The sequence below is a fragment of the Eleutherodactylus coqui genome, chromosome 7 (assembly GCF_035609145.1).
Source record: "Eleutherodactylus coqui strain aEleCoq1 chromosome 7, aEleCoq1.hap1, whole genome shotgun sequence".
NCBI lineage: Eukaryota > Metazoa > Chordata > Amphibia > Anura > Eleutherodactylidae > Eleutherodactylus > Eleutherodactylus coqui.
Window position 1 is genome coordinate 133,367,324 of NC_089843.1, and position 12,418 is coordinate 133,379,741.

Below are 12,418 nucleotides of genomic sequence, written 5' to 3' on the forward strand. Positions count from 1 at the left end.
ATGTATTGCGTATTACACGTGCGTAATATGCAATTCAAATGCACTCGCGTGAATGCGCACTTAGGAGAGGAGCAGACTGTGCAGATATATGGTGCATAAGGAGGGGGGAATCAGGCTGTGTAGGTATATAGTGTATAAGGAGGGGGGAGAATCAGGCTGTGTAGGTATATGGTGTATAGGGAGGGGGAGAATCGGGCTGTGTAGGTATATAGTGTATAAGGAGGGGGGAGAATCAGGCTGTGTAGGTATATAGTGTATAAGGAGGGGGGAGGATCGGGCTGTGTAGGTATATGGTGTATAGGGAGGGGGGATCAGGCTGTGTAGGTATATGGTGTATAGGGAGGGGGGAATCAGGCTGTGTAGGTATATGGTGTATAGGGAGGGGGGAATCAGGCTGTGTAGGTATATAGTGTATAAGGAGGGGGGAGGATCAGGCTGTGCAGGTATATAGTGTATAAGGAGGGGGGAGAATCAGGCTGTGTAGGTATATGGTGTATAGGGAGGGGGGAGAATCAGGCTGTGTAGGTATATGGTGTATAGGGAGGGGGGATCAGGCTGTGTAGGTATATGGTGTATAGGGAGGGGGGGGATCAGGCTGTGTAGGTATATAGTGTATAAGGAGGGGGGATCAGGCTGTGTAGGTATATAGTGTATAAGGAGGGGGGATCAGGCTGTGTAGGTATATAGTGTATAAGGAGGGGGGAGGATCAGGCTGTGTAGGTATATAGTGTATAAGGAGGGGGGAGGATCAGGCTGTGTAGGTATATAGTGTATAAGGAGGGGGGAGGATCAGGCTGTGTAGGTATATAGTGTATAAGGAGGGGGGAGGATCGGGCTGTGTAGGTATATAGTGTCTAAGGAGGGGGGAGAATCGGGCTGTGTAGGTATATAGTGTCTAAGGAGGGGGGAGAATCGGGCTGTGTAGGTATATAGTGTCTAAGGAGGGGGGAGAATCGGGCTGTGTAGGTATATAGTGTCTAAGGAGGGGGGAGAATCGGGCTGTGTAGGTATATAGTGTCTAAGGAGGGGGGAGAATCGGGCTGTGTAGGTATATAGTGTCTAAGGAGGGGGGCGGTCAGGCTGTGCAGGTATATAGTGTCTAAGGAGGGGGGAGAATCGGGCTGTGTAGGTATATAGTGTCTAAGGAGGGGGGCGGTCAGGCTGTGCAGGTATATAGTGTCTAAGGAGGGGGGCGGTCAGGCTGTGCTGGTATAATGTGGGAGAGAAGGCTGCTGCACTTGCTGCCTGTCCAGCCTTGTGCCGCTGATGTCTCTGCCCGTTGCTTGGCTCAGCCTCCAGTAATCTGCTCTCCTCCCTCCATCCCTGTGACGATCACGGCCGTCAGTAGACATGTCGGGCTCCTGGCTGTGCAGCACCATGGACAGAGCCCCCTCCTCCTGACTGCTGGCAGCGTCTCTTGCCGGGAGGTGCGGGGTCTGGGCGACGGCTGGCTAGAAGGATGAGCGCCCGGATCTGCCTGCTCCTCGGCTGATCTTCCCGGAGGAGGACATTGTTATCTGGGCTCACAGTGGATGTCGCCCCGGGAGCCCAGCATGGGAGCTTTCTGAGGGTCACAGGAGATCAGTACCGCTGCCCTCTGTGCCCACAACATGTGGGTGAATCCGGAGGAAGTCCTGCTGGCAAACGCCCTGTGGATCACCGAGAGGGCCAATCCTTACTTCATACTGCAGAGGAGGAAGGGGCATGGGAGCCGAGGAGGAGGGGGGCTGGCTGGTAAGAACTTCTGTCTTCCCATATACCAGACCCCAATAGCCAGCTTACATCTGCCATGTAATAACCATGTGTGTATATATAGATATGTGTATGTATCTCTTTTATACTATGTATCTATCTGATTACATTGTGTCCATCTAGTCGGAGGGCTGTAAAGCTCCTACAGGGGATCCAGGGATTTACAGCACATATAGACATTGGTCGGTAAGCTGATGGCAGGCCTGTGGTCCCAGTGATACATTTGTTGTGTTGTAGCTATTCTTGTTGTGCAGGTTGACTTTCACAAGGTGTAATGTTACTTCCTGGGAATATAGGGTGGGAGGTGGGCCATGGATCACCTATAGAAGTGAAGCAGGAGGGTTGAGTTTCTTCACCAATAGGACCCTAGTATATGCTTATCCTATGGCCACTGACCTGCAGGAGAGAGAACTACAATAAGATCGTGATAATTATGCAAGGTTTTCCAATAAAACTAGAAATAATCATTAAGATGGTACTGTAGCTGAGTGTAAGGCGTGGGATCTATATGTACTTGGGTAACGATAGTGTTAATAATATTATATTTTAAAGGGAAATTCTAGTGTGTTTAAAAAAATTTTTGGATGAGCCAATTAACAACTTAATCCCACTGTTTCCTAATAAGGATACAATATTGGAGGTCCATGGCTTATTGGAGCGTGTAGTCCCTCATATTGAGGAGTGGGGCTTCTGGTGCTCATTAGGAGCCATTAGCACTTCTGGTCCCAGTTGGTAAATGGTCAAAGATGGAGGTCTGTCATTGGGTTGTGGGTTGTTTGATAAGGGAGTTATATCTTTCACTAGTGCAGGATAGAAGTAGGTAGGGGAGGGCGTACAGGAAAGGGAGCTTTGACTTTGTACTGAAATGTAAGAAAATAACAATGTATCTCTGCTTTTATGGAGTTTGTGGTGTGCTGGCACATATATAATACATTATTTTCTTTTGGATAAAATCCATTTGAGTATTAATTTATAAGCTCAGGGCCTCACTGTCCATAATACCCATGTAGGCCAATGATTGCCTTCATCCATTGTATGTAGAGAGCCTTTTACATGGGGGTGATTATTGCTGAGCAATCATTCACTCATTCTCTCTGTAAGGATGTCCAGTGATTAAACAATAATTCACTCATTTGTCCTTTATCACATATTTTATGATTGCATACAAATCATTGTCAGCTTTTCCCATGTAAACAGGCATTTGTCCTTTTACATGCGAAATGTACTTCTAATGGAAACTGTATAAGAGGAGAGAAAATAAAAGATCATATATACTGTCTTGATAAAGGAACCTAAGGCTGGCTATGTACCCTAGGTAGCCATTGGCTGATGGCTTACACTCCTGTCTCCCCCCACTTTTGTATAAAGCGTACATGTGCTCTGAATTGGGAAAGGAGAAAATCTGCCAGCAGGTGCTTGACAGTTTAATCTCCCCAAGAGCGATTGGATTGGGCTTGTTGAAATCCAACCGCCCAATGCTTATTTGCTATTAGTAAAGAATTGGGACCCCTTCATACACATCAGATGGTTGGTCAAAATCTGTGTTTGGTGGATATACATCTAATGTGTATGGCCAGCTTTAGGCATTACAGGTGTGAGGGGCACTCTGAGTAGAAAAACTATTCCCACAGATTGCAGGAAATTTCTTAATTGTGATCACTAGCCTTTTTTGCCTGGTGGAGACATTTAAAGTGGTTGTCCAGGACTTTTTTGACTTCTTATATTGATGACCTGACCTCAGTACAGGCCATTAGAATAATAATAATCTTTATTTATATAGCTCCAAACATATTCCACAGCGCTTATAGAATAGATGATCTGCTCAGGACCCCCACTAATTTGCAGATTCTGCTGAATTCTGTGATCGCTTTGACTGCAATACCAAATTCGGGCCACTGCACTACTGTCAGCGCAAACTGCTTTCTGCGCTGACTGTAGTGACTACCTCACTGGGAATCAGCTGATCGGTACTGGTGCATCTTGTCTCCATTAGAACTAGGGGTCTAGACGGGTTGGCCGGCCAGAGTGACAGGAAACACCCATGTAACACTCCCCAGGTTCGGGTTAGTGTTAGGGATGTCCTCACTAATGCCCCCCCCCCCCGCCTTAGGCTTAGGGTTAGTGTTAGGGATGTGTTCACCCCCTCCCCCCCCTTAGGCTTAGGGTTAGTGTTAGGGTAAGGGATGTGCTCACCACGCCCTCCAGCTCCGTCTTGTCTGGCTCTGGTCAAGACTCACAGCTGCTGTTCGGCTGAAGCACACGGCGAGTGGCGATAAATGCCACACCCACACTGACAGCGCCGCTAGCAACAACAGGCTAGCAGCGCATGGAGCAGCCCAGCAGGGAGCCTACATGGCAGAATGATGGGTAGAGTTTTCACTCTGAGTCTGGGGAGGAATGTGAGGTAGCCAACTGCCAGCTGTGGACATTCCCTATAACTACACCAGGACAAACCCAATACTCCACCCACAGTTCCGGTGGAGACAAGATGCACCAGTACCCAGCTGATCTGCAGGGATAGTAAGCAGTGGGTTCTTACCATTTATAATTGATGACCTGTCCTGAGAACACGTCATTAATAGAAGAAAATCCCCCAAATCCTCAACATTACCCTTTTAAGGAATCCAATTGGACAACTATTCCACTTTTAGCCTGCGCTACTTTTTATACATATTATTCACGTCATTCAGTGAAGCTAAAGCACTTTACTAGAATATTTGTTTACATTTTACACAGCTCTCAAAAATAGTACAGGCCTGTATACCCCCAAGACTATATTGCCCCCAATCTACGTATATTGTGTATACACTGTATCCCTGTGAGCAGACCACATTTCACTTATTGCAGTGTTATGTGTGAATTCTACCACTAAATCCACAATCAAATTCATATGTGGGTATTGTTTGTGCTGTACTGGGTTGACTTTACAGATACAATTGTGGATCTAAAATGAAGAAAAAATAGTGGAAAGGATAATAATTTCTTTTTGTTTGTTTAAAAAAGTGACGGTTTTCTACAGAGCTGTTGTCAATCCATTCCACGATTGCCCTTGGACAGAGAAAAGATAAGGAATTATTGTAGAGGTAGCAGTTATAATTATGTAACCTTTTGAAATGTTATCAGTTTTGGCTTCTTGACCTTCTCAAGGTAAGGTCCATTTAGACACAACGATTATCACTCAAAATTTGCTCAAAAGCCGATTGCGCGATAATTGTTGTGTCTAACTGCACTTACATCGTGCACTTTTTGTTTTGTTATGTCTTCGCTCATTGTTGTCTTTCAGCATGCTGACATACAATGATGAGCCTTATCAGGAATTCACAGCAGGATACAGCTGATACTATTGTTTCCGCTGTATCCTGCTCCCTGATCACACGCTGGGTATGAAGAACAGTATTGTCCAGCTCTGTTCTCAATACCCCGCACAGAACACTTGGATGTACAACAACCAGGCGCTCCGTGCAGAAAACAGCTGGATGCAGAAGACAAGCGGGAACACCGTACTTGTCTTCTGCATCCTCTGCTCCGAGCGCTCGGCTGTATAACAGCCGGGCGCTCGGAGCGGGGAACAGCTGGATGCAGAAGACAAGCGGGGTCACCCCGCTTGTCTTCTGCATCCTCCGCTGGCAGCGCAAGGTGATCGCTCATCTTCAGCGATCAACTTGCACTGCAAATGACACAACGATTGTCGCTCAAAAGACCTCTTTTGAGCGATAATCGTTGTATGTAAATGGGCCTTAACAAACAAGCCCTCCTCATACATAACTTGTTTACATATAGGGTGAGAGCTCTCTGCATGTAAATGAGCCTTTGTTGTCCTTACATCTAAAGACGATCTTTCAAACAATTGAAAGATTGATAGCTCTAGCGATCATTTTACATAAAGTACTAATGGGCACTAATGCAAATGGGGCTTAAGGCTGCTCTCACACAAGCGTATTGTCATTGCATATGACGATGCCAATAACCCATTGATATGTATTGGGCCACTCGCATCAGCATGGTTTTTTTTTGGTGTGTATAACTTGCCCCCAAAAAAGCGCAGTATACATGCCAAGGTAGTGAATGGGGATTGGCGGCATGCACGACTCTCTGTAGCAATTGCATGGCAGCTGTATGACCCTGGCCTAAGGCAGAGTCCTGAATAGTAGATATTCTGCCTGCTGTCCTATGGTGCCTCCAAAGTTATAGTAGGGCCCCATAAAAATCTATGGATGCCGTATTAAAGCTATGTACTATTCAGAGGTTGTACCTAAAGATTGAAGTGAATGGTGAAGTATAGGGTTATTCAAAAAAAATGAGCAGATTTGGGAATTTTATTACAAACTACTAAAAACAGGAACACAATCCGCACATCACCGAAAAGAGGAAGGTTCAAAGTTTTTTGTGTTTTTTTTTTTTGTTTGTTTGTTTATTTTTGACATACCATAAATTCCATTTTCTGCCATACTGTTTCTTGTTGTTCACAGAAAAATGGCTATACCACAGGAGAAATCGTTTGTGCTTGAGTTTGCTAAATGTGAATCCATTGTTCGAGTGCAATGTGAATTCTGGCATCCATTCCATAAACAGCCGCCTCATCAGAAGCAAATTCACAAGTGGCACAGACAATTTGTTGAACTTGGTTGCATATTCATACACCCTCAGGGACCATTAAACTGTAAGCGAGACACCCAGTGCTACAATGTGGCAGAAAATGGAACTTGCTGGTCTGTTATACCTTCCTCTTTTCGGTGATGTGCGGATTGTGTTCCTGTCTTTTGTAGTTTGTTTGTAATTACATCTTCAAATCTACCTTTTTGAATAAGGCCGGACCCACACAAATGTTTGGTAAAACGCTGCGCGTGCAATGCAGTGTTGTACTGCTGTGTGAGCTGGCATGTGCCGCTTGTAGCAGTGATTTTGCACTGCGTATGGCTACATATCTCGCGCATGCTGTCATGTGCAGTCTTCCTTCTTGGTGCGTTAAATGCGGTAAAATAGAACACACTGTCCTTTTTTACGCACATATTATATGCAATATATATAAGCAAATGTGGATGGATTAATAAAAATCAATGTACTTTCATGGACTCCATTTGCCGCATATGACGCGTGCGTTACATCACGCGTGTAATACATACACAATGAAGTTATGCTCATGTGAGCCTGCGCATTGTGTAGGGCCGTATGTATTTTCTCATAAGGACCCCTGTTGCCCGCATAGGATACCTGTATTTGCATAGCAATTTATTGTAGTGTCCAAGGTTACCCAAACATATAAGATAGCTGTTGGGTGAACATTTGGGCGACAGCAATCTTGCCCAGCACCCTCCTACGCATGCGCACTCTACTTGACTGACCTGCACGTGTTCTGAATGTAGAGAGGGATGAAGCCACTGCTACATGTTTCCTTGTTTGTTTTTTTTTGGAGCCCTCAGTCATTGATATTAACAGTTAACCGAAAAGATAACTAATAGCCAGCGTCTAAGACTACTTGGGTCTATTCATGTTTGGTTAGCAGTATCTCTACAAATGTGCAATGGATAGAGTAATGCTGGCATGGGAGTCTTGATTTTACAAGTCTAATGAATCTTGAAGAAAATGGTAACAACTCGGTGATATACCAGTGCGTTGCATGGTGATTTTATGCATAGCAGTCATGGAATATACAAAGTGGGCCACAAAAATGAGCCCGCCACTGCACTGTTATGGAAGCTGTGCAAAAGAAATCTATGTTGTGCAGCTTTCATTTTACCTCCGCACTATAATAAATGAAAGCTGAGCTGTGATTGGTTGCTATTGGCAACAAAAATAACAGGAAAGGTTGATAAGTTTTCATTTTTTAATTCCGCCAGTATTCGCTGCCTGGTGCTGAAGAACGCTCATGCAAAATTTCACTTGGACCAGAACTGTGGATTTGATAAGACACAAACAAACAGATTTTGCATTTTATATAGAAGATTACCAGTAGTACCATAACATTAGCATGTTGGACACTTATGGCACATCTTATACATTTGGTACATTTCATGACTCTTTCTAAAAACTTTTATCATACTGTTAAATTAGCTGTAAGAAGTATTTAAATCTCCCATTACCACGTAATGTTACGTACAGTGTAACATGTGATGGGCCAAATGGCACATTTATGGGGCCTCTACACGGCAGTTTTTCCAAAACCTACAAATGTGAGGCTAATAAAAGTGGGTGAGGATTTACAGTATCCCTGAGCATATGCATCACGTTGAATAATGATGGTTACTTTGCCCAGAAGGTGAGAGCGTCACACTATTTGGTCATTGGCTTTTCTTGTATAACGGGATTAAATGCATTTTCCTGAAAGTAAGCCATCAGACGTATCTACTGTTCTTGTAGTCTACATCTGTCCAGATGGAATCTGAATGTGCGGCTCTCAGTCACAGGGTGGACAATAAACGTGCTGACCTCATACCTGAGGAAGCAGCGCCTTCCTGTCACTGAGCGTTCTGATTGTTAATGGCTACTACTTGGTTTATGATCCTGTGATGTGATGACTACAGCTTGTGTGATTGCCATTATGTCATACATTAGACCGGCCTCACACAGCGTAGAAGCAATTATCAAATGTCAGGGCACTGAGCAATTTAACGGTGATCTGAAAGGAATGACAACTATTATATAATCTAATCTCTGCTTTATCTGTAACTTTCCACAATAATTACTACGGTTTTACGACCGTGAAATGTAACAAACTTTTCTCAATTGTGTTATTGTTAGCTACTATGGAATCCATCCATCTCAGACAAGTTGTGTGACCCTCATGCCAAGGGCATCAGTGATTTTCAGACTATATTAGGAAATGGAATTCCCTAATGTAATATTATGATCAGTATTGATCCCATGAGCCGACAGGAGAAACCTTGTCTATCACAGCGACGACCACATTTTGCTTTTCTGGTAATCAGTGTGTAGATCTGATCCTATTTTCAGACTACCGACGAAAGGCCCATTTATACGCAACGATTACTTCTCAAAATTCGTTCAAACGAAAGAATTTGAGCCATAATCGTTACGTGTAAACGCAAAGTCATCGTGCACTATTCGTTCGTTTGTTTATCGCTGAGTTTCAATCGGCATAAAAATAGTCATTAGTTCGTTTGCTTGTCGTTGGGTTTGAACGGCATTCGTTCAGTCTTTCAAAGGACTTAGCTAATGAGGGAAATGGCAAGGATTTCTAATGATTATCTTTACATGTAAACAGTCAGCATTTGAAAGCCCCTCCCCCCCCCAAATGTAGTATTTAAAGGCGTATTCCTGGTACACAAAACTGCTATTGGGCCTCCTTTACATGGGTGACAGTCACGTAATTTTGTAGCGTTGCTACAAATCGCATGTGTATGTGAAGCCCATGCTTTCCCATGGGTTACTTCACACATGCAACATTTTGTAGCATGCGACATTCCGACACAAAAACCTTGCGGGTCCGGTGATATGCCCGCGACACACGGGATTTTGTAGCCCATGTTTCCCTATGGAGCCTTCCTCTCTGTTGCATCACACGAAAATGCAATTTTCGTGCGATGCAACTTTAACAGTAGGGAATCCTACTGTCAAAGCCTTAATCTAAGCCCTGACTGCAAGAAAAAAAAAACACATCACCTCTTCGGCGCTGTCAGCCCGGCCGCATCTTCTCCCCGGGTCCCCGGCACTATTCTCATTCATCTCTTCTGGCCGGGAATTGAAAAATCCCCGCCTCCTGGAAGCGCTGGCTGTGATTGGCTGATGCTTAGCCAATCACAGCCAGCACTCGATGAACCAATTACAGCCATTAATTGAGTGCTAGCTGTGATTGGCTAAAAGACAGCCAGTGCTTCTGATTTTTCAATCCCTGGCCAGAAGAGAAGAAAAGTGCCGTAGACCTGGGGAGAAGCTGCAGCGGAGCCACGGACAGCGCTTCTAGGTGATGTATGCTTTTTTTTCTTTTCCTGCATTTAGGGTATATTTTAAGGGTAGGGCCTATATCTTAAGACCCTCCCCCGAAAATCCTTGCATGTAGTGCTACAAAGTCACGGTATTGCCTTTAGAAGACTCTGTATTTTTCTCTCTGCGATGCCGTGTCGCCCATGTGAAGGAGGCTAATCAAATATTATTAAAGTTTGCAATGTGGTTCTGCTTTGGATTTTGTATCCATAGAGCTAAAAAGTTATTACCTTCTGGCTCCTCAGACATCTTTATTCCCAGGTTGCCCTGGATATGACCTATAGGCATTCTAGTGCTACAAGTTTGGCTTGTTTAGTAAGAACTACCACAAACAGTTGTTTTTTTTTTCTATTCAGCTCTCAGGACGGATTGCTGACCAATAACTGGGAAGTACAGAGTAGGGAGTTGGGAGAAATGTAGTTTCAAGCTGCATGTCAACAGGGATGCGATGGCCATCTTACACCTTATTGGAAAACCTCAGAAATGGAGCACAAGATGGGAAGGAAATAGGTGTGCAATTTATACCAATGAACAGCTGTGGTTACACTTGGCACAGACACCTTTCATATCTGAAGTTTTTGAAAATTTGCTTCACAGTTGGAATACCCCTTTATTCATATTAAATGGTATTCCAGCTGTAATGTTGGGAAACAGAAGTTTTAACATTGTTTCTCAGTACTGGAGATTGCTTTTGACCACACACTTATTTTGCGGGGTTGCCTCAGCACAGAAGTTGTACGACTCTCTAGACCGGTGGCCTCTGTACGCTGCCATACACACTTCATTGGGCTCCACAAATATAAAATGTTAGTTCAGAATATCTTGATATGTACAACAACCGATTCTGTACCCCAGCCGTATACACCTCAATGGAAAAAACTTATTCTAGCTGCATACAAAAAACGGAACCTTAGAGGGATATTCCTATATCATAAGGTGAGTTTAGACTTCTAGAATATGCCATCATTTGATGATTAGTGGGGGGTTTGACCTCTGGGACTCTGCTGAGGCCCCTTCATGATCACGATCAGCAACTTATTTGGTGTGTGGACCCTTCAGTCTAGCCTTGCAGAGCGGTGTCCCCAACCAGCCGCTGTCATGGGAAGGTGCAGCCAGCTAGTCATTTTTCTTGCAGCAACCACTCCAAGGGAAATGTAGTATTACATGGCAGCCGTTCAAACGAGTGGCCATGCATGTAATAAAAAAAAAGATTAGAGCCAGCCAGAACAGAAGCAGCTCCAACAGAGTGGCTCTCCATTCTGGCTCGTAGATGTCCCAGTCCCAGTCCCAAAAAGGAGACCCTTAATAGGTTATATGGACAGGGGTTACATTATTATTAGAGATGAGCGAGCGTACTCGGCCACGCCCCTTTTTCGCCCGAGTACCGCGATTTTCGAGTACTTCTGTACTCGGGTGAAAAGATTCGGGGGGCGTTGTGGGTGAGTGGGGGGTTGTGGAGGGGGGGAGAGGGAGAGAGAGAGGGCGCCCCCCGAATCTTTTCACCTGAGTACTGAAGTACTCGAATAGCGGTACTCAATCAAGTAATTACTCGAAACGAGTACGTTCGCTCATCTCTAATTATTATAATTTTTTTTTTTTTTTTTTTTTAGGGCAACCCCTTTTTTAATTCCATGTCTTTAGGAAAAAATTACCATAGACTGCTCTTTTACAGAAATATTCTTCTATTTTGTGCTATCTACTTACAGCGGTGGGAAACTAAAATCTTTTTATACCCCGTAAGGAGGGAAGTTATTAGATTTATTTTGGGGAGACAGTCTGTACATACTTCTATTTGGTTCTCATTAAAATGTCTGTCTGGTGCAAATGCCATCTTGGTTGGGTTCACACATGCAGTTTTTGATGCAGTTTTTTTTAGATGGGCACATGAGTGGCTCTAAAACAAAGCCTAAAGAAAAGATTGATGTGTTCTTGCTTTTCTATCTGTGTATGGCTCAAAAAACCTAAAACTGCATTTGTGTATCCAGCTTGGGACCCCCAGCCTTCTATATACCAGAATAGAGCCCTGCTCTTAAGTACGTGGAACGGCCAGGTTGTCCTGCTACATTCCCACATTGCACCATGGCCGGTGGTGGCTCCTCCCAGCAATAACAGCTGATCACCAGGAAGTAGAATAAAACCACCTCTCATGAGAAAGGGGTTATCTGCATGAGACCACCCTCCTTAAGAAATTAAGCAAATAAAAAATAGTCTTATTCCTTACAGGAAATAAAGAATAAAACTGTCTAAATATCTGTGGACAGTGCATAAAACCTTTTTAGCAACTTTAAATGGGAAATGACATCATTAATTTAGGAAATCCTATATATTCGGGGGTTGCATCACACTGTGCACGTGGTGACCGTGTCAATTTGTAGCTTGAGAAATTTTGAATCGTCCCATGTCTTTCTGTTTAGTTAGTAATGTATCTTTCTCAATTATGTGAATTTTTGAATAATGTAGATGGTATCTGGGCATTAAATAAGCAACACTTTAGAAAAACACTTTGGCTGGGAGACCCTGTCTTTCTGAAACCCTCTTCTGAAAGTCTGCCTCTGCAACTTCCTCTTTTACCTGTCTTGTGTAGCAGTCGAAACCCCAACATTAGGGACGGGGGCGTAACTATAGAGGATGCAGGGGATGCGGTTGCACCCGGTCCAGGAGCCTTAGGTGGCCCATAAGGCCTCTCTTCTCTATATAGGGAGCCCAGTACTATGAGTAAAGCATT

The 12,418-nt window shown here is 44.1% G+C and overlaps 1 protein-coding gene across 2 annotated transcripts in view; it reads left to right on the top strand.

Annotated features, from left to right (window-relative positions):
• The first annotated feature begins 1,230 nt into the window (after positions 1 to 1,230).
• The window catches only part of TBC1D9 (TBC1 domain family member 9), a 52,883-nt gene continuing 41,695 nt past the window's right edge, over positions 1,231 to 12,418 (top strand). For both annotated transcript variants that reach the window (XM_066573719.1, XM_066573720.1), the window contains exon 1: positions 1,231 to 1,734. In XM_066573719.1, the coding sequence (XP_066429816.1) occupies positions 1,611 to 1,734 (124 nt within the window). In that variant the 5' untranslated portion in view covers positions 1,231 to 1,610. The remainder of the gene's footprint in view (positions 1,735 to 12,418) is intronic.